We start from the raw sequence: 23208 nt of genomic DNA, 5'->3' as shown, positions 1-23208 counted from the left end.
TGTTGGGCCTGTCTTAGGGACACAAAAGAGGGTAGAAACCTCATTACAGAGGGTAAAATTTTCAAAAGTACCTAGGTGACGTAGGCTCTTAAGTCTTCTTTTTAGAACGTGACTCGGGCATTTAAGAGCCTGTGTCTCATTGAAAGTCCTTGGGATTTAGGTTTCTAAATGCCAAAGTCATTTTAAAAAAAAGAAGACTTAGGGTATGTCTACACTACAAAATTATGTTGACCTAAGTTATGGCCACATACAGCCACCAGAGTAATTTAATTGTTTTTGAATATCCACACTGCACTCCTTGTGTCTGCTGTGTCAGGAGGGCTTGCACCAATTGAACTGTCAGTGTGGAGCATTGTGGGACAGCTTCAGAAAGCCAGTAAGAGGTGATGTAAGCAACATAGTATCTACACTTGCACTGTATTGAACAACCTACATCGGCTTAAGCACTATGCCTCTCGCAGAGGTGGAGTTATTAAGTCGGCATAACGGGTGAGTTACATCAATGGGAGCAACATTTTAGTGTAGACATTTACACAGTTAGGTCAACGTAAACTGCCTTGTGTTGACCTAACTCTGTAGTGTAGACCAAGGCTTAGCCTCCTAAATCACTTAAGCATGTTAGAAAAATATCACTACCGTCTTTCTACTTGCTCCAGAACCGACAAAGATCTACAATACAGCCAATCTACTGCATAACTGAACGCCATGAACAAAGTGTTTTTTGTTGTTTATCTGAGCTGAATTAGAGACAAGGGAAATACTAACAGCAAAATTCAAAATGCTTGAAATTTGAGCATATGCCCCCTTTTGTTGCAAACTTAGTATTAGTCCAGGTTTTCTAAAGTTTCTACACTAATATAGAACCATTTTTGAGTGAAATTGTTTTCACTGCAAAGACAAGGAAAATCTCATGATTTTTCATGTTTACACAGCTAAATTAATATTTTTACAAAATGTGAAAATGTATAATGTCAGTGTCAGGAAAACTGGTGAAACTAAATTGTGGATAATTATCAAAAAATATTTCCATACTATCATGCAGTGGTAATTAGTTGACCATTAGTTCTTAGTAATAGCTAGGTCTTATAACCTCTTTTTAGGCCAGCCATTAGAGGGCAACAGTCCATATGTAAAACAGTACCTCCCACACTCCTCCCTATTCAAATAGGCCTACATTTTTATTATTCTATTTTCTTGTTTAGAGCAAGAGTATCATGTGTCCAACTCCATAATAACAGGTATACAATCTCAGCATGCTGTCTACCTCTGTGCTTACATGATCACAATTGGAAAGCCATTTGGGAATCTTATACAGGGTGAGTCAAATTTATCCCTAGTGTAATTAGACTGATGTCAATAAGAGTTACACAACATTGAATTTGGTTTTGCCTTTTGAATGGAAGCTGGGTTTGTGTTTGGCTTTGGTCCTATTTTTATATTTTGCTTTCAGAACACCCTTTGAAAATAAGTTTTATTTGTCAAAACCTATATGAGCAATATTTTAATGTTACCAATTGTTCCAGGTTTAGGGGAGCTGTTTAAGGCTTTGTTGTACATTGGCCAGTACTCTTAAGTTGCACAAGGCAGGGGCACAACCAGAATTTTCCTAGGGAAGGGGCCCAGGGAGAAGACCCCTCTCTAGCAGGGCAGCTGTCCCCAGGCAAAAGAGATGGTGGGGGGTGGGGCATAGGGCGCGGGGCAGGCCTGGCTTAGCTTGGCATATGGCTCAGAGAGGGCAGATCCAGACTCAGTTCCCCATCTATAAACTGGAGATAATAATACTGCCTTTCTCCCACCTTTTGTCTGTCTTGTCTATTTAGATTGTAAGCTGTTTGGGGCAGATACTGTCTCTTGCTATGTATATGTACAGGACTAGCAGAATGGGGGCCTGATCTTTGGTAAGACCTTTAGGCTTGACTGTAATATTAATAATTCTTAAAATAGATTAACCAGCCATCATTAAGAAGAATAATCACATTCATTAGTTTTATGAAAATCGAAACTATTGTAGTTTCACCTCGAATCTTTGCTGTTTGCCATGCAAACAAACTAAAGGTACATCTTGCATGTAAACAATCTTGCATCTAAATTTTGTTATAAAAAACTGTTTTTGGTTTTTGCTGCAGAAATTGGGGAAATTTCACCTCAGGGGCATATGCAGAAATTTCCAGTCAGAAAGAAATGAATGGCAGAGGCAAATGTTGGCCCAAAACTGAATTAATAGATTCTAACTTTTGTATATCTAATGTCTATCTGAGGTGTCTGTAATAAGTCTGGCTTTTTGGTACAAATCTAAGCACTACGAAAGTGGATAATTAGACTGTTTTATCTTTCTCCACATAAAGCTACTACTATGACTCCAACTCAAAGTCTAATACTGAACCACTGGGCAAGCAGGAAAACAATGAAGTACAGGCTGGGGTTTTAAATGTTTTTTTTCCTTTTAAACTAAAGGGGCCAAATTCATTTCTGATGTAACTTCACTGAATTAAATCAAGTTACCTTGGGGCCAAAGGTGGTCCAAAGTTTTTAACAGGCTGCCAATGATACCCCATATTGGACCAGATTATGCTGTGTAACACACATGGAATTTTAATGCAGTTGTGTGCTTGTCACTAAGAACAGAATTTGGCCATTATCTTATGACAGGCCTTATCACCAGGGGAATTATCCTGTAAATGCTTATTCATATATGTAGTCTTTAATCACCATTGGGCATTACTGGATATACTCATGTGAATAAAGGTTTGCAGGATTTGAGACGCAAATATCTAAACCCAATCTCAGAAGACAAAACTGACCATTTGAAAGGCAACAATAAGGAACTATGCAGCTAGATGATTTGTGAGTTCTCCTGCAAATATTGTCTGTACCCAGATCGGTCTTATCATGTGAGTGGCTATAGAAGCTAGCTGTCTATTATAGCTATAACTATATAATGAGTAGCAATGGACCAGCAGCTTCTCTGCTCACGTTTATGGTTTTATGGGAAGTATGAGTGAGGGTGGGCAAACCTGTGTGTTGTGCTGGAAAAGTTATGATTTGTGGGGGGGCTGTGTTGTGCTGACTGGGTTTTTTTCTTTTTTCTTTTTTTGCAGGGGATGAATGATGGGTCTGTGCTGTGTGAGGGCTATGTGTGTTTGGGGTTATCATGTGAGCTGGTTGTGTTGTGTGGGCGGTTGTTTTGATTTGTGTCTAGGGATGGGCTGTGCTGGAAGATTTATATTGATTTATACCAGTGGCAGTTAGGCCAAATAATTCACCATCAGTACAGTCTTCTTCATACAACCAATGAAACTGATGCATGCAAATTAGCCTCAGAGTAAGGATGGTGCTTAGTTGATTTACCTATGATATCACAATGGTTTAGGACTCTTAAAATGGCATAGATAGATACGTGCCTTGCTGTAGCTGTACATCATGCACATTAAACATCATGCACATTAGACAATATAATCCCAACTATGCATACAAAAGTATGGGGTCTAAATTAGCTGTTACCACTCAATAAAGAGATCTTGGGGTCATCGTGGATAGTTGTCAGAAAATATCTGCTCAATGTGCAGCAGCAGTCATAAAAGCTCACAGAATGTTAGGAACCATTAAGAAAGGGATAGAGAATAAGACAGAAAAGAGAATAATGCCACTGTATAAATCCATGGTATGCCAACACCCTGAATACTACATGCAGTTCTGGTCACCCCATCTCAAAAAAGATATATTAGAATTGGAAAAAGTACAGAGAAGGGCAACAATGAGTAGGACTATGGCACAGTTTCCATTTGAGGAGAGGTTAAAAAGGCGGACTGTTCATCTTAGAAAAGATACGGCTAAAAGGGGATATGATAAGAAGTCTATAAATCATGAATGGTGTGGAGAAAGTGACGAAGGAAGTGTTATTTACTCCTTCACATAACACAAGAATCAGGGGTCACCACCATCATATACAGGGTTTACAGTTTGGTTCAATGGCTCTCAGCACCCCCACTATAAAAATTGTTCTAGCACCCCGAGGGGTCCCCCAAGAAAATGAATAGAGAGCAGGTTTAAAACAAACATAAGGAAGTACTTTTTCACACAACACACAGTCAACTGGTGGAACTCATTACCAGGGAAGTTGTGAAGGCCAAAAATATAACTGGGTTCAAAACAGAATTAGATAAATTCCTGGAGAATAGGTCCATCAACGGCTATTAGCCAAGATGGTCAGGGATGCAACCCCTTGCTCTGGGTGTCCCTAAATTTCTGACTGTCAGAAGCTGGGACTGGATGATGGGAAGGATCATTTGACTAAGTGCCCTGTTCTGTTCATTTGCTCTGAAGTATCTGGCACAAGCCACTGTTCATCGACCAAATATGAGCTAGATGGACCATTGGTGTGACCCAGCATGGCCGTTCTTCTGTTCTTGTAGATCATTTTCATTGAAGATGGATTTAGCTTGTGAATGCAATCCTGTATAATGTGATGTGCTTTTGCCTTAATTTGATAGGAAATTGATTGTTGCATTGAATTGTAAGCAATGACAAGATGTATGTATGTAGATTTACTTAATTAATTTACTTAATGTTTAAATATTACTGTAGGAAGTTTAGATTAATTCAGAGTATTTCTCTGCAGATACTTTAATATCAATATAGTAGTATTTTATAGGGAATTATTTATTCACACTTATTATTTATTTACAATTTAACTGAGAGGTTGCACTTAAGAGAATAACCACAGGAGGTGACATGAGCTGTTATTCCATTTATGACATCCTGGGGCATGCCTACATTTTTACAGAAATCCCTTTCTTTAGCAGGGGTCTCCAAACTTTTTGAGTCGCACACCCCCAGGGCCAGCTCTGGGGAAGCAAAAAAAAAAAGAAGAAGAAGAAGTGTTGCCGAACAAGGAGCGGGGAGAGCTGAGCTGCCGCCGGCGTGCTGCTGAAGACGGAGCGGGGAGAGCCGAGAATCAAAGAATCAAAAGTCCAGGAGCCCTGCTGCCACCATGCCGGTGGTGCTCCTTTGGCGGCGCTCCTCCTGCCGTGCACCCCCACAGATGGTCTTGCGCACCCCCTGGGATGCGTGCACCCCACTTTGGAGACCACTGCTCCATAGGACTGATTGGCAGTGGGGACAGAGCAATCTGCACACAACAAAAACAGTAACCCAGGAACCTATCCCTGCAACAAAGCCCGTTGCCAACTGTGTCCACGTATCTATTCAGGGGACACCATCATAGGGCTGAATCACATCAGCCACACAATCAGAGGCTCGTTCACCTGCACATCTACCAATGTGATATATGCCGTCATGTGCCAGCAATGCCCCTCTGCCATGTACATTGGTCAAATCGGACAGACTCTATGTAAAAGAATAGATGGACACAAATCAGACGTCAAGAATTATAACATTAGAAAACCAGTCGGAGAACACTTCAATCTCTCTGGTCACTCGATTACAGACCTAAAAGTCGCAATATTACAACAAAAAAACTTCAAAAACAGACTCCAACGAGAGACTGCTGAATTGGAATTAATTTGCACACTGGACACCATTAAATTAGGCTTGAATAAAGACTGGGAGTGGATGGGTCGTTACACAAAGTAAAACTATTTCCCCACGTTTATTTTCCCCCCCTACTGTTCCTCACACGTTCTTGTCAACTGCTAGAAATGGTCCACCTTGATTATGGGGGGGAGGGATAGCTCAGTGGTTTGAGCTAAACCCAGGGCTGTGAGTTAAATCCTTGAGGGCCATTTGGGATCTGGGGCAAAAATTGGGGATCGGTCCTGCTTTGAGCAGGGGGTTGGACCAGATGACCTCCTGAGGTCCCTTCCAACCCTGATATTCTATGATCACTACAAAAGGTTTTTTTTTCTCTCCTGCTGGTAATAGCTCACCTTACTGATCACTCAGTGTGTATGGTAACACCCCTTGTTTCATGTTCTCTGTATATATAAAAATCCCCCTACTGTATTTCCCACTGAAAGCATCCGATGAAGTGAGCTGTCGCTGACGAAAGCTTATGCTCAAATAAATGTGTTAGTCTCTAAGGTGCCACAAGTCCTCCTGTTCTTTTTGTGAATGCTGCTCCTTTTCTTTTTGCAAATACAGACTAAGACAGCTGTTACTCTGAAACCTGTTAGTAAGAAATGACACAAACACGCTGGCAGAGCGCCTGCCATTGCGAGGCTGCCCAAGAGCTGGGGATGCCCAAGGAGCACTGGCTGGTGCGGGCTCTGCCCATGGCCGCCCCCGCCCCGGCGCTGCTGAGGACCCTAGGCTGGCCGGGCGTAGGACCACGAGGGCAGGTCAAGCCGAGCGACCTCGCCGGGGGCAGGGATGAGAAAAGGGGCGGAGCCGAGGCCGGCAGGGGGCGTGGGCACTAAGCAGGCGGAGGGAGAGGGACCAGGAGAGCGGGTTGCGTAGGCGAAGGGGGCGTGGCGAGGAGGGAAGGGGCTGTGCGCGGGGACAGGGCGGGGCTAGGCTCGGGACGGGGCGCAGTTGGGGACGAGGGCGGGAATAAACGGCGAAGTCAGGAACGGGGGTGGGGGCCTTTCGCCTGGAGGGGGCGGCGCTCGGCTCGGCTCCTGGCCGGACTCTAACGGTCGGATTAAACTCCCTGCTGCGGGGCGTCTGTTTCCGTTTGTGGTCTCGTGACTTCCGGTGGGGCTCTAGCAGGGCGGGTCAGTGGTGCGCGGGGCTCGAGGGGGGAGGGGACAGCGCGGGGTGGGCGGGACGAGGGGCCTGGAGCGGCGGCGGCGAGATGGAGAAGCTGCGCCGGGTGCTGAGCGGGCACGAGGACGAGGAGCAGGGGCTGACGGCGCAGGTACCTCGCAGGGCTGCCCCGGGGCCGGAAGGGGTTTGTGGCCCCGGGCGATCATTGGTTTCTCCGATGTAGTAGAGGCACCTGTTGGTATCGATGTCCCTTGTTTCGACTGGGGGGTGGGCGGCGGCGGTTAGGAATCAGCCCCCTCGCGGTGCCTTCTCCTGTGAGCGGCCTGTGGAACTCACCGCCACAGGACAGCGCCCAGAAGCTGGGCGGGCTGGCTGGCTAATGGGTCACCAGCTCCTGTGACACGGGAGCTGACCTGCCCATCGGACAGGGCTCATCCCGGCCAGTATCCCATGGCTCAGCACCCGAGCAAGAAACCCCACAGCCAGTATGGGAGCCTGACCAATGGGATTCAAAAACCAGTGGGAGAACACTTCAGTCTCTCTGGTCACTTGATTACAGACCTAAAAGTTGTGATTCTTCAACAAAAAAACTTCAAAAACAGACTCCAATGAGAGACTGCTAAATTGGAATTAATTTGCATACTGGACACCATTACATTAGGCTTGGGACTGGGAATGGATGTGTCATTACACAACGTAAAACTATTTCCCCATGTTTATTCTCCTTCCTCACCCCAGTCACACGTTCTTGTCAACTGCTGGAAATGGCCCACCTTGATTATGACTACAAAAGGTTTTTGGGGTTTTTTCTCTCCTGCTGGTAATAGGTCACCTTATCTGATCACTCTCTTTATGGTGTGTATGGTAACACCCATTGTTTCATGTTCTCTGTGTATATAAAATCTCCCCACTGTATTTTCTACTGAATGCGTCCAATGAAGTGAGCTGTAGCTCACGGAAGCTTATGCTCAAATAAATGTGTTAGTCTTTAAGGTGCCACAAGTACTCCTTTTGTGGATACAGACTAACACGGCTGCTACTCTGAAACCTGTCACTTTTTTATTAGTTTGTATCCTGAAGCATGAGGGTTTAGCGTCCTCTAAGGGCTAGTCTGGAAGGGGAAACAGACCGGGCTTTCTGTTTTGGAATAGGTCCCTGGGTGTACCCTTCTCTGGAGTAAAAATCACTTTATTCTGGATTAATTAGTGCATGCCCCACAATAGCTGTTCCAGGCGATTTCCTTATGTGGACAAGTCCTTGGGTTTTTAATCCTACTGAAAAATTTTTTGGATCCTCTAGTTACCCATATAAATGTCTAATTCTTGTTTGACTTCTGCAAAGCTGTGAAACTTTAACAATATGTTAGGTAAATCAAGATATGTTCATTCATTTTAAACTTGCTGTCTTTCAAGCTGTGTGTGTTTCCTTCATTGTACAGCCAAGTGAGGGTAAAGAGGAGCACCCAATTTATGTTCTCTGTAACATTCGTTATATTATGCATGTCTCTTATTTTTCCTGTTACTCATTTTCTTTGTAAACTAGTCTCATTCTTTTAATTCTCTCTTTGTACAACAGTCTCCCTTTAAATAATTTTCATCGTCAGTCTGAATCCCTTTTGTTTTTGCTATTTCTCTGCTGGGTGTGTTATCTGAGCTACAGCACGTTATTTGAGTTGAAGGCATTCCACAAATTTATATTTTTGTAATTGTAACTTCAGTATTTTGTGTGCTGTTTATTTTGTCAATTGTCCCAGCATACTGAGCAGAGGTTTTCATGGTACTGGTCACAATGCCCTGGTTTGTTTCCTGTTAATCTAGTAGTCAGCTAATTTAGAACTCAGCAATGTGTATGAGTAGTTGAGATTATTCCTATCAATCAACGTTCAGTGCTGTCTAACACAGTGTAATGAATCTCTTATTCTATTGCCAATTCACCTATCCTTGTTAGATCACTGAAGTTTCTCACATAGGGTTAAAAAAAAAATTTATATCCCTTATGATTCAGTGTTGAAACCAAGCACAAATTTCTGGGGGCTAGTCAGAAACTTGTCCTGGGGAGAGATTATTCTGTAATTGTCCACTATAGGGTTGTGCCTTCTTGGGAAGCATTTGGTATTTGCCACTGTCTGAGGTGGGATACTGGACTGCATGAACCATTGGTGTGATATGGTGTTTTTGTTTGCTTTTTAAAAACAAAAACCTTAAATTCAGGGGGGGAGAGAGCATATCCACCTTAGACTGTAAGTATAGGAGACTTCCTAAGTCTGCCATCCTGTGGCAACTTTTATGTGGGTTGGAAATATTTGAATAGATACTCGCATAATTCTGCCCTACTGGACAATGTAGCATTCATTATGGGGGGTGATCATAAGATGAGTGTCTGAGCATTTAATTAATTACCTCATAATTGATGACGTATCTCTCCACAGAGTCAATCCGGGAGCTAGAAATGCATCACTTCTAAATATCTGACACTAAACTACAGTATAAGTGACTTGACTGTATTTTATTAGTGTAGTTTATAATATCACTTTCTTACATTTGTAATAAAGCTTTAAACCAGACTTGCAAAATTCTACTTGCCCAGTTTCCTGAGATAAATAATATTTGGGGGGGGGAGATTTAAATGTAACATGGTAGAAGTAGGTAAGGAGGTTCTGTACCTGGACTAGTAGGATTTCTTGATTCTCTTAGGGCTTGTCTACACTAGCACTTTACAGCGCTGCAACTTTCTCGCTTCGAGGTGTGAAAAAACATCCCCCCTCTCCCCCCCCGCCCCGAGAGCAGCAAGTTTCAGTGCTGTAAAGCACCAGTATAGACAGTGCACTAGTGCTGGTAGCTCCACCCCCAGTGCTGGTAGCTCCGCCCCTCGTGGAGGTGGTTTAATGTTGCCAGTGTAGACTAACTCTCAATCCCCTAGTGCCACCCCTCCCACACACCTGCATCTGGCTGGTACAGCCATCAGCGAGTATATATTGGAATAGTCTTATCTGAAAAGATGCTGTTTATGTCTACACTTTGAAATTGCATTCCTGCCAATTATATCAAGACAGGAGCATTGATGTTTTGGCCACGGATGGTTATATGGTGCTCATACTTGGAATATTGCACCCTGTAGTGTATGTGCATTTGAATGTGTTGCCATACCAAACCTTAGGTCTTGTTTGCACTGGCCTTTTTCTTAATTTCTGTTACACTACCACTGGTTCAGCTCTACTGGTGGGAGCATTAGCATAGATAGGTTGCAGACACTTTTATCACCCTATTTTCTAGGCCAGTTTGAGCAGGTTAGGTGAGCTGGTGTAAACAGTGGTGATCTGTTACCACCACCAGCGGTTTGCACCAATGTGGCCTCCTTTGAGAACTTGGATTCTTTTAAGCAGGCCCGCAATGAACTATTGCTAGTGTAGATACTGTTCACTTTTTGCTTCAGAAAGCAGACATCTGCAAAGTTATTCTCATCTTGGCATCATGCTGTATACTTGTATACTTTGTCCATGCTACACTTTAACCAGCTGAAGCTAAATTCTGTTCAGACATAACTTTGGTGACTCCTGTATCAGGTATTGAATAGCTTTTAAAATTGTAGTATGCATTCACATGATGTTAAAAAACCATAAGTGGTTGCATCCCTTGATAGTATAGAAAGGGCCTTAGACTCACAGGCGTATTTAGAAAGCCTTCCTTTAAAAACAATAAAATAAGATGTTTTTTCTAGGCGATACAGTCTGGGTAGTAGATTCAAATCTATTCTCATGTTCTAGGCTATGCCTTCTCTCAGAACATTGGAGGCCAATGTGGAAGTAAAAATCTAACCAGTAAAGCAAAAACACCAAACATTCAGATTTATGGGTTCCATTTACCAAAGTGTTAAGCATCACAACAACTGACATTGACTATGCTTAAAAAGTTTCCCTCTTTTATATCTCACTACAAAAAGGCATTAAATGATAGCATGCCTAATATTTTTCTCCCATATCCCTATATTTGAAACAGTAAGAGACATGCATTAATGTAAATGAAATGTATTGTACTAGATAAGATTTGTCAGTCGTATGCTACCTCAAAAAGATTTAGCTGAAAACATCTGGTCTCTCTTAAGGATAGCTGGTATTTATGCAATAGATATCATATGGCTTGTTAATTTTATGTATGTCTCATTTGTCCTATTAGCCCTACTTGCCAAATTGAGAGTTATTTCCAATTGAATAATAAATCTGATGTTTTATGGTAATTGTCTGCAAAAACTAAGCAGACGAAATTGAGAGAATTCTCTTTATCAAACAAAAAATCAGCCTAGGCTTTCTAAACTCTTGAAATACTAAATTACACTGTCCTGCTGCAATATTTTAGAGGTACCTGGGATGCATTTATTTAGTACTAACTGCTTGATTTTCAAAATAAAATGAAGAATGTGTAGAAAAATATATTGCAAGTCAGTGCTATCCTAAATGCAGCAGAATGTCAGCACACCATTCAGAATACTTGTATCAAAATGAAAGTAAAACTAACACAAAGTATTGGGGGAGGGTAGAGGGGGAAGAGAGAATAAGTTGAAATCGTTCTTTATATTTGTCTTTATCAAGAGAGGAAACTGAATATACAGGGAGGCTTTTAAAAAAATTCTGGAGTGTATTTAAAAGTTTATTCGTATGATCTTTAAGCAATATTTTATGGTTTATCCAGTTTTATGATCAAGCTAACATTAACTACCAGTAACAAAAACTCCATGAGTTTCCAGTACCCTTTGCTTTTTCCTTATTGAATATAGTATTTGGCGTCCTTTATTCTGCATTTTAATACTTTTTTTAATGGTGAAAAGTAAATGAGATTTATGAAAATTTTCATTCTTACTCTAATATGGTGTTAAAACCACAGGTGAGGAAACTTATTGAAGAAAGATTAGCATGCTTCTTTATAAGACTTACAGTCACAGGTAACATTGTTGTAACAGTGGTGTAAAAAATCCATTTTAAGAGTGAGAAAGGAATATAAAATGCTCTGTGTATGCTACATGGCTCAGTTAATGTTGCAGCAGAGACCTTACACTTTGAATTTCATGACTCTCTAATGTGTACACTTGATATTAAAGTTGCATTCTCTCTTTAAGGTAGAGAAGTTTTGGGGCTACTGGATTCTGGCTCCTTTTCTGACAGTGTGTTTACTGTGTTTTCAAAAACAGCTGGAATGCCTTTCTTCAGGTTTCCAAAATTAAATCAATCAGCTGTGTGCTGAAACTTACAATTTGGGCTAAAGCTTCCCAAACATAGCTGCAAACTGTCAGCTTTCACTGAAAACATGATTTACTGAATGGAAATACTGAAATAATGGCAGATGTTTCTACCAAATCTTATGAAAAATCCTTTTAAAGCTAGATCTTGCAGAGTGCTGAGCACTTTCTGGGAGCTGAGGTTGCTCAATGTCTTGCAGGAATCGGGACTTTTGTGTACATATTTTTATCTTTGCTATTCAGAAATGAAGTGAGCTGTAGCTCACGAAAGCTTATGCTCAAATAAATTTATTAGTCTCTAAGGTGCCACAAGTCCTCCTTTTCTTTTTGCGAATACAGACTAACATGGCTGCTACTCTGAAACCAGAAAATATCTTAGTGATTTTTAGCTAACTACCAGTATTTTCCTTTAAATGTTCTTTCCAGAGCCACCAGAAAATGTATATACCCATTCAGATATCTCATGTAGTTCCTTTACTCTGTTACTAACCTCTGCGTATCCATTAATTTTGGAACCTGTTTGAAATACATCTAATTTGGACTTAAATTTACTTCGCCCTTCTGAGAGGTGGGGTGAAAAATAAGTAGATGGGACATTGCCACAAAAATGTCTGGAGACGTGATTCAGGGCACTGAGAGGACACACCCTTTAAAAAATAACTTAAATTTTTTTGCCATGTTTACAATAGCCTGATCTTGTCCTAATGTTTTTAGTTAGTGCAGAAACTAGCATGGTTATTCTTGTTTTTAATTTACATAGTGATTTCTGTAGTGACTTGTTTTATTTTGGTTGTTGATATTAACAAGGATGTTAGCAGAGCTCTAGGAATAGTACAGCTGCTTCTGCTGACCTGGTAGCGGGGTATGCAACACTTACTGGTTCTGCACAATTAAACAAATCCTCAGACAATGCCTATTTTCGTATGAACTCTTAAATTGTAACTATCCATTTAGAACTGGAAGATTTTTCTCAAATATAAACTCCATATTTTGAAGGCTGAAACATTGAGAATCCCTTCCTAGTCTTTTTTTTTTTTTTTAAAGTCCCTCCACTGCTGAGATTCCCAGCCCTAAAACATCAGACCAGTTTTGTCAAGGAAATAAATAAATACAGGTTTAGAGGATACTAACTTCTCTTTTCAAGAAAGACACAGCACCGTCAGTAAAATTTTAAATTAAAACTTCCTCTTAAACTAAACTTAAACTTCCTGAAGAAAATGGGAACTATATAGTTAAAACTAAGGTGACAAAAGTCATGAAATTAATCCAGTCTTTAAAGAATTGAGTTAAGGGAACAATGTAACTGAATATTTATACTTAGCAATAAAATTAGTTATTTAAAATTAATTTCATCTAGTGTGAAATGCATAAGATCTTACTGTCGCAAACAGGCATAGTGTCTTAAATAAGGTTTTTGCTTTTTGTACTGGAATTAAACAGGTCAGGTTTAAATAACTGCCAAACGACTTGCTTTGCTGAATAAACCCTACTCTAAAGGGGGAAAATATTCCTTTTTGAACCAATCTGCTCACTTCCTGGCTGACTCAATTTAGTAAAGGTAGATGTGGTACATTACCTTTCCCAGCACCTCCCAATGTACATACCATCTGGGATATTTATTACTGACATACGTACATGTTTATTAAAGTTAGTTTGTTCTAATGAACTTCTCAGATCAGGATGTGGCTTCCTGGCAACAGGTAGGCTGATGATCCGTATCCTGTAATATTAATCATGTTGCCTGAATGTTTTGATTACCTGAAGCTGTAAAAAGTACATTACCTAGTGGGGATTGGGATGTTCCCAGAGGCCACTTCATTTGGGCAGTTCTTGATCAGAGGAGTGTTGCGTACTAAATGTAACATGTAATGAAGAAAGTACATGCATTTGGTTGGGACAGCATGTTCCATCAAAGACTTAACTAAGTTATCATTAAAAGTGATTAAGTGGAAGAGATTTTTTTTTAAAAAACCCACTATTTAAATATTACAACCCTGAATTTGCTCACATTACCCTATGTGTTTTGCCTTGATGACTTTTAAAAACAGATTACATACATTATACTTAGTGTAGAATCTTTTAAATTTTTTAAGGCATCTACATAATGCTGAAGTGCAAAAGAAACTGTTCTAACTGTGGGGCTGCTAGGGCTCCTGCACAATAAATTGTGGGGATTGCAAATAGGAGGAGAATAGTACTTCTGTGTGGTTCTAGTCACCACAGTCTAGGAGGGCTTTTATTACAGACGTTAAATGCTAAATGGCATTTAAATATTAAGGCTCTTCAGAAACATTCCTTCTTTTGGATCCATATGTTTTTATTTTTTTCTTCCCTTTTTATTCTTCAGTGTTACTTATGGCTGTGAACAGTGTAATTGTAGTCCTGTTGGTCCCAGAATGTTCGGGAGACAAGGTGAGTAAGGTAGTAGCTTTTATTGGACCAACTTCTGTTGGTGAGAGGGACAATCTTTTGACCCACAAAGCTTGTCTCTCTGTCCAGCAGAAGTTGGTCCAATAAAAGCTATTACCTCCCCACCTTGTCTGTCTTATGGCTGTGAAAGCAGTTTAATTAAAAGCCCTTATTTTTTTCACTGAGTTTTTGAAAAATATTCTTTGGGCTGACATTTTTCATGCTTACTCTGAACAGTTATTTTTTTTTTGTAAAGCTTTGAAGGAATCTGTTTAACACTAACCCATATACCACTAATCAGATGTTTACAAGAGTTTTCTTTGCATTTGTATAGAGTTAATCTAAAAAGTCTTTCTTTTTTTAAAACTTCAAATCAGGGGCTGAATTCTGATTGACAGCTGAAGCCTTTCATTCACTGGAAGAAATCACTTTTAGAAATAAGGAAGTTTTATAGAAGTGACTGATAGGAGCATGCTGCACCACAGATGGTATGGGGCTGACTGCTAGATGTTTAACGCTGCCCTGGAGCACAGGGCTGTAGAGAGAAATGTGTTAGTGTAGGGTACCATGCTGCCAACATGCTTTGAGGAGAATGTATATGCATGAATCATAAGTATCAAGCCCTAAATCTTGAGAGTCTTTCCATATAAAAGAATACATAGTTCTAAGATCTCAATTACTAATTACTTAATTTGAGATGTTGAATTAAGTTTTAATTCAACAAGTCTCCGCTGTAGCGTTCTTCCTATGCTTCTGAACATTCTTGCTATTAGTGAAAGCTTTGTTAAAGTGTGAAATGCACAGCTTTGTATAAATTGCAATGATTTAGTCAAAAGGTATAATTTACTGAAAGATATATGGAAGCAGCAAGACAAGGCAAATGGAATCAGACAGTTCAATTTAGTAACATAAGAACTGATGTACTAGGTCAGTGGCTCATCAAATCGTAGAATCATAGGACTGAAAGGGACCGTGAGAGGTCATCTACTCCAGTCCCCTGCACTCATGGCAGGGCTAAGTATTATCTAGCCCATCCCTGACAGGTGTTTGTCTCATTTGCTCTTAAAACTCTCCAATGATGGAGATTCACCAGCCTCCCTAGGCAATTTATTTCAGTGTTTAACCACCCTGACAGTTAGGAAGTTTTTCCTAATATCCAACTTAAACCTCCCTTGCTGCAATTTCAGCCCATTGCTTCTTGTCCTATCCTCAGAGGTTGACGAGAACAATTTTTCTCCCTCCTCCTTGTAACAACCTTTTACGTACTTGAAAACTGTTATGTCCCCCCTCAGTCTTCCTTTTCCAGACTAAACAAACCCAATTTTTTCAATCTTTCCTCATAGGTTATGTTTTCTAAACCTTTAATTTTTGCCACTCTTCTCTGGATTCTCTCCGATTTGTTCACGTACTTCCTGAAATGTGGTGCCCAGAACTGGACACAGGACTCCAGTTGAGGTCTAATCAGCACGGAGTAAAGCGGAAGAATTACTTCTCGCGTCTTGCTTACAACAGTCCTGCTAGTACATCCCCGAAGGATATTTGCTTTTTTTGCAACAGCGTTACACTGTTGACTCATATTTAGCTTGTGGTCCACTATGACCCCCAGATCCCTTTCTGCAGTACTCCTTCCTAGGCAATCATTTCCCATTTTGTGTGTTTGCAACTGATTGTTTCTTCCTAAGTGGAGTACTTTGTATTTGTCCTTATTGAATTTTATCCTATTAACTTCAGACCATTTCTCCAGTTTGTCCAGATCATTTGAATTTTAATCCTGTTCTCTAAAGCACTTGCAACCCCTCCCGGCTTGGTATTGTCCACAAACTTCGTAAGTGTACTGTCATTATTTAAATTGTTGATGAAGATATTGAACAGAACTGGACCCAGAACTGATCCCTGCAGGACCCCACTCATTATGTCCTTCCAGCATGACTGTGAGCCACTGATAACTACTCTCTGGGAATGGTTTTCCAACCAGTTTTGGACTCCTCTTATAGTAGCTCCATCTAGGTTGCATTTCCCTAGTTTATGAGAAGGTCACGCAAGACCGTATCAAAAGCTTTACTAAAGTCAAGATATACCAGGACTACCACTTCCCCCCCTATCCAAAGCCTTGTTACCCCTCAAAGAAAGCTATCAGGTTGGTTTGACATGAAGAAGAAAGTGCAAGAAATCCTATAGTAGACAATTTTGGAATAAGTTGCCCATAAGAGAAGCTTCCCCAACTCTTCTCAGTGAATGACTCACTTATGAAAGAACCGTGATTTGCTTGTTCCTTTTTCATCGTGGCATTTTGGGCCCCTGGGAAGCGAAGTGGTAAAGGGCAGTACAGATAAAGATGATTGGGAGGATGTATGCTGAACAAACTTCTTTCCTTCTTGTGCTACAGTTCTGATAATCTCTTTCCAGACATGGAATATGCACTGCTAACCTTACCTGGTCCTCTACTAAGCAAAGGCTATTAATAATGCAAATATTGTAGTGTCTGGCATGATGAAATCCTCAATCTTGCTTTTGTGTTAAATCACAATCATTATAGTCACAAATTGTACCCATAATAGTGTCTTATTTTGAGGTTCCTGTGTCTGTCATATCCACCTGTTTGACATGAAGGACAAATTAGATTGTAATATTTTGATAGGGACTACTCCTCTTTTGTGTTCAGTACCTAGCATGATGAAGATCCTAAGGCCAGCAAGCAGGGAGCCTAACCTCTGCACAACTTCTGAGCTGTGCTGCTGGAGAAGGTGTGAAGTTCTGTTTACAACACCCAGAACTGTAAGCCACTGTTAGCCCCCTGCCTCAGCAAGTGGGAGCTTTGCTGCTGCTAAGTTGTGTCAGGGAGTTGACCCAAAACTGTCTGCCATGCCAGCAAGCTCTTCAAGAGTCTGCCAAACTAAACCTTAGTAACAATGAAACCCAGTGAACGCCAGTTACGGAGTTCCCCAGAGATGTCTCTGCAGTATCTAGTCCCTCTCACTGAGAGACACTCAAAAAATTAAGTTTGCTGCGTCCAGTGAGACAGTGTATATACCAGTGTGTTAAGTTAGTTGAAGACACTTCACTTTAATACACAGCACTGAGATGGTTTTGTTAAACAAGAATAAGTTTATTAACAAAGAACAGAGGTTTAAGTGGTACTAAGCAAGAGAAAAAGAAACAAGTCACACTTTCTACTGACTAAAATTTAATTTTAGCCAGTTACAATCTTTGCCTTTGCAGTTTTCTTACTCACATCAGGTTACCAGCATCTTTAGCCCTCCAGGCTGGGGGAATCTTATTTTCACAGGCTCAAAGTGTGCTGTCCATGAACTGATGGATTACTAAAATCTTTTTTGCTTTTGTCTGTCAGTTAGCTTGATTGCTTGGTTTACCTTTTATGTAAATATACTTTCATTGTCCTCTGCCTGTAATCAAGCCAGTTGGACAGGTTAATCCACATTCCTTTGTCTGCCGAAGGTTGGGTTTATGTACTGCCTCCCAGACATATTTTAAGAACATATTTCCAGTACACATGTATGTATGGGTTTTGCACAAGTTATATATCACAGTGATTTTCTGGATTAATATGTCACCAGTTTATATAGGATACCTTACATCACATCTTTTAGATACATATTATGACAGCAGTGTTTTGGGGGTAGTGAGTGTCGGGCCTAATATGAGTTACAATCTGGTGGGCCCACTGCCAGTTGGCATTGAGGGCTTCCCAGGGACACAGAAGGTGACTGCCAGTGCAGTTCGTAAACCTACTAGAGCTGCTTGTCTCCTGGTGGCTAGAGAAGTCTGCAGTTTGCACGCTTACACTTGCCAGAAGGGTAAATTGTGCAGCCATTTGCTCAGCTGCATTATTCACTCTTCTCCATTGAGAAGATTCAGATAGTGCTCTAAGTGTATAAAGTGGTAGTTCGGAGGATTCTTATGTGGATATGCTAGGTGGGAAAGGAGAATAAAGGAAAAAGCTAATAAGAAATCTGGATTGCATGCTATTGCAGACGTTGAAGTACTGGTAATTTGGTCCAGATTTATTTCATGCAGGGTAGGAGGTATAAAAAGTGGCCCGTAAATCAAACTCTTTTCTAACTTTTGACTCCTGTTATTCTGCTCTGATCTGAACATGGCTGCATATGCTGGGTCACTGGTTTTTGCCCAAGCTACCCTCTGTATGCCGCGACTTATTGTCAGCCCTAAATATCCAAAAATCATGAGTCAAGTCCTTAAAAATCATTAAATTGTCTTAAATCATGAGGCTTTATATTGGGAGTGGTGGAGAAGGTCTTTATTTGCCTTCTGGTTTCCAAGCCTTTAGGGTACTTTGTTCATGTTTTCAGGCTATTCTCTGAAGGGAGGGCTAAGAACTTTTTTGATTTAAAAATTAGTACTGAAATTCTCATGTAATCAGTTGCTCCAAGGAGATTAGGCTTAAAAAAAAAACACCAAATATTGTGAGACTTGAAATAAAATTGCAAGAGTTGGCAACACTATGCCTGATAGGCTTGAAGAAACTGCCCTCTCCCACCCCTTTCTTGTGGCAGACTGAAAATGGCTTTCCAAAAGAAGCTGTCTGGTATCTTTAATGTGGTGATAGCACTTGCCATACCAGCACTTCATTTCTGAGCTGCAATGGAAAGGATTTAACATGTTTATGTGCACTTGTGGTTATTTGCATGAATTAATGTACCTGAACATGTGATTCAAATATGTATCTTCAGCTATTTGAATGAATGTGCAGAAAATGCTTCTCATATGATTTTGTTCAGGAATATAATCTCTACATATTCTTTCATTTTTTGAGACGCATAGTTACTCTTTTTTATCTACTTCCTTTTTGCCTACATAAGGATAAAGAGTTGTATCTAATAAGGTAAGCAACATATTCTGTTATTTGGAAGGGCGGATCTTAATTGTTGAAAACAGGAGAAGAGAACTTTGATACTTCATCACTGTATTGAATCTGTAAGCAAATGTAAAACATTAAGTGCCCATATTCATCTGTTTTATTTTTAAATTGCATATTTTGACATTTTAATTAAATTAAATAGACTTGGTATCTTTTGTGTTTATCAAATTCCCAGTATTTTTGAAAAGTCTGAGTGGTGTATGCACCACTGTTCATTTTTAGTGGGAAGATCTATTTTATGCTCCACATTCAGGTCGTAATCCAGCAAAGTACTTAAACTTGTGATTAACATTGGGTATGACCCAATTGATTTAATAGGCATTTCTTATGTGCTCAGTACTTTGCTGGATTCAGAACCTTAGAGGCCCAATCCAACTCCTATTAAAATCAGTTGGAGTCTCTCCATTGAGTTAGTAGGAATTGGATCAAGCACTTAGGCCCCAGTCCTACAAACACTTATGCATGTGTTTTACATTATTACCATGAGTAGTACTATTAGACCTTCATTTCAATGGGATTGCTCATGGTGATACTTATATTTTGCATAAATATTTGTCAGAATATATACATACTAAAGGCTTGTCTACTTGGAGGGTTAGCACATGGCACGCCACAGTATGATTCTACAGTGCACTAGCTAGCTGCGCACTAACTAGATGAGTGGACCCTGCTATTGTGCACTGAAAGTTCTGTAGTACTCTTAATAATACGTCAAAGCATCCTGCAGTGTCCAAATGTCCAGTTAGTGTGTAGCAAGCTAGTGCACTTTAGATTCATACTATAGCTTACCATGTACTACTATCTTTGTAGACAAACCCTAAGATATCAATATTGCCTTAAGTTCCCCTCTTCACATAAATTGACTTAATGACAAATAGTGGCTCTGTGGTGGTCTAGATGTTTACCATGGGAAAAAAACTTCAGTTAAAAAAAGACATAATTTTTAATATTTATATATTTTTTCAAGTCTGAGTTGAAATATCACTTTTATGTGTCTTCTCTGACTTAAGTGATGGAAATGTCTTAACTTTTTTCAGTAGTGTCTGCTTTGCTGAAACTCTTTCTAGGTGGTCATACCAGGTTAAATCAAATTATCTTGTTCATTCACATTGTGTCAGTTTTACACAATAAAGTCACATTGCAGACAAGACCTGTTACTTTAAACGGTCCAGAACTGTTTAACTGAATAGATAACAGTGGACCTGATGGTGGGTAAAATTTTCAAAAGTGCCGAGGAGCTTAAATTTCATTGAAAGTCATTGGGACTTAGGCACATAAGGTACTTCTGAATGTTTTTATCTTTTTTAAATGGTCTGCTTTTTAACTGCAGTAGTATATAGGTAAATCCACCTCATGTTAAATCATTTGAAATCCTAGCTTTGATCAAATGATAAATTTATACTACAAATGTGGTTTAAATCTGTGTTATGCTTACCAAAAAATAAAGTCACTGAAGAAAACTATCTCAATAACAGTTTTAATGGTTTGAGCACTTTCTACAATTGTTTAATAGTCTTTTTTTTTTTTTTTTTTTTTTGCCAAAGAGACTTTTAATTATTGTTAGAATTTGGTTTAGCTTTTTGCCTAAAAAAAAAAGTCAAGCATTCACACTAACCTGACTATGAACTTATTTTCTTTAAGAATCTCTTTTAAAACCTACCTGTTAATTTTTGCAATCAGTAGTGGCATGAAGAGATAATATTCTGACTTCCCCATCCTTGAATCTAAACCTGTGTAAAGTAAACATGCTGTATTTTAAGGTAATAAAGATTCAAAAAGATGTGCAATTAAATTTACAGATTTACAATCTGCTGAACATTGTTCTTGAAGAATCTAGGCAGGAAATGGGTCATCCATGTAATACAGAATGTGAAATCGGTCAAGTCAAATCACTATAAAGTATGTACAAAACTGAAAGTGAGGACATAAAATGAGAGGCAGAGTTTGAAGGTATGATTTAGCATATGCTAAATCAACTCCTTTATAGTCAACTTAGGTAAATTGGAGCTAGGATTTAGTTTGTAGACTATTTGACCATGGTGCAGTTGAGTATAAATTTAAACTCACTGACTGTGCTCAAGGCAAATTATCCTATGTTGTGCTTCTTGGTTGCCAAACTTGAAGCACTAATGGAAATGGAGATTACTGCTTGCGATGTGGCACTCCCTGATTAGTCAATGTGTAGAACTCTCAGGTGCGTTTTTAGACCCTCCAGCTATAATGAACAAAATCAAGAAGAGCTGGACTTGCTATTCCGCAACATGTGGTGCTTTGAAGTCGTCATTCCCGTGACTAGAGTGAATTTAAGGTTCATCCCTAACTGGTCTCTTGATACATTTTATTTGCAAAGTCTGTAACCAAGACCACCTAAACTACTTATTGCATACAGTAGTGTGTTTAAAAACAATTCCCTTGTTTTAAAGGGATGGTTATAGCAAGGTGTGCAGAAAATACCTGAAGTTATGCAGGTTAATAATTTCATTTGTTTTAATTTTGGGAGTGGTTTCTCAGCAAACGAACTGGACTGTGTCAAATTTTGTTATACTTCTTCAATTACTTAAATATCTTAATTTTCAGTTTGGCACACATTCCATTTTGCTGTTCTGTTTCTGTAGCAGCAAAATGTGATTGCCTTGTTTGTTTGATAACAAAAATGGTAGCTTTGTTAAAGGGATGTACAAAGCTGTATGTTTAGAATGTCCACTAAAAAACGTGTATAAGATCATTCATTCTTTCTCTTCCATATAGTATAAAGGAGGAAATTAGTTGACAGCTGCTAAACACAAGTTGCTCACTAGAGTGAACTTGTGCAGAAAATGGTCTCAGTAGTTTGGCATGACATGATTTAGTTGTAACAGTTTGGTGATGGGTAGGTCTGTTTATCTGTGTGGGCAACATTTATTTTTGAATGTCATGGTATGCATATAATTTTAAAGTGGAGTAAAATAACCTGTCTAATCAAATTGCTAATGCCATCTTTAAATTGGAACAAATTAAACATGTGAGATTTCTTAGGCAAGCAAGGTAAAAAGTAAGTACTTGTTGCAGGTTGAGAAATCAAGATGAATATACTTATTAAAGCTCATTAAATGCAAAAGAAGTATTTGAGTTTTAGGTGCTGTCCAAAATATATTGTTCTAATCTTCGACTTTCTTTTCCCCCAAGGTCCTTGATGCCTCAACGCTTAGTTTTGGTACTCGAGTGAAATGGTTTGCCATATGTTTTGCAACTGGCATTTTCTGTTCCATTCTTGTAAGTGAATTTTTTTTCTACCTTTTATGAAGTTGCTATGGTAGAATCTTGCTAATCTTCATTCTCTGCGCCTGATCTGGTGGGGTGCTGAGCATCCTCTTCCTATTGTTTCAATTGGAATGAAGAGGATTCAATTCCTTGCTGGATCTGATACTTTATAATCCACACTATTGGTAGTCTTCCCCTATTTACAGTAGATGGTCTAGTGACATCTCTTATTAAAAGGATTAAATATTGACAAAATTTCCTAGTACATTATGTAGTATTTTAAATTAAAACGAACTTAAAGTAACCAAAATAGTTGAGCAAAACTTTTTTTTTGTCCACTTGCTGATTCACAAAGTTCAGTAACTTGCAATTGATCTCCCAGTTGTTGGTGTAATTAATGAAATTTTGCTAGATAATGTGTATTGTTGAAATGACTGAAAATAGTTTATACCACTAAATTTGAATTAAGCTATATTCCATGCCCTAGGGAGGACAGGTGGTGGTGGGAGGAGGTAGTGGGAGGGGATGCTTTGAGAGACAGGCAAACTGGGGCAATAACTTTTGAAGCAAAAACCTGTGATATACTTCACAATTTCTTGTTCATCAAACATAACATTTTCAGAAGAAACAACGAGGAGTCCTTGTGGCACCTTAGAGACTAACAAATTTATCTGTGCACAAGCTTTCGTGGGCTAAAACCCACTTCATCAGATGCATGGAGTGAAAAATACAGTAAGGTGTGGGGGTGTGTGTGTATACACACAGCACAT

At 39.6% G+C, this 23208-nt stretch overlaps 2 protein-coding genes across 5 annotated transcripts in view; both read left to right on the top strand.

The window, feature by feature from the left end:
• Positions 1–5255, top strand: part of MPC1 (mitochondrial pyruvate carrier 1) — a 40261-nt gene extending 35006 nt beyond the window's left edge. The window contains exon 3 of one of the 2 annotated variants that reach the window (XM_043543198.1): positions 4803–5255. In XM_043543198.1, coding sequence (XP_043399133.1) covers positions 4803–4930 — 128 coding nt within the window. In that variant the 3' untranslated portion in view covers positions 4931–5255. Of the gene's footprint in view, positions 1–4799 lie in introns of both variants that reach the window. The other variant, XM_037895139.2, reaches the window with a different exon arrangement.
• Positions 5256–6439: 1184 nt separating this feature from the next.
• The window catches only part of SFT2D1 (SFT2 domain containing 1), a 39817-nt gene continuing 23048 nt past the window's right edge, over positions 6440–23208 (top strand). Inside the window, exons 1-2 of one of the 3 annotated variants that reach the window (XM_027833256.3) lie at positions 6440–6814; positions 22364–22450. In XM_027833256.3, the coding sequence (XP_027689057.2) occupies positions 6752–6814; positions 22364–22450 (150 nt within the window). In that variant the 5' untranslated portion in view covers positions 6440–6751. The remainder of the gene's footprint in view (positions 6815–22363; positions 22451–23208) is intronic. The other 2 variants (XM_037895137.2, XM_037895138.2) reach the window with 2 other exon arrangements.

Source organism: Chelonia mydas, chromosome 3 (assembly GCF_015237465.2).
Source record: "Chelonia mydas isolate rCheMyd1 chromosome 3, rCheMyd1.pri.v2, whole genome shotgun sequence".
NCBI lineage: Eukaryota > Metazoa > Chordata > Testudines > Cheloniidae > Chelonia > Chelonia mydas.
The sequence above is the reverse complement of the archived record's forward strand: the minus strand, read 5'-3'. Positions and strand labels throughout refer to the sequence as shown.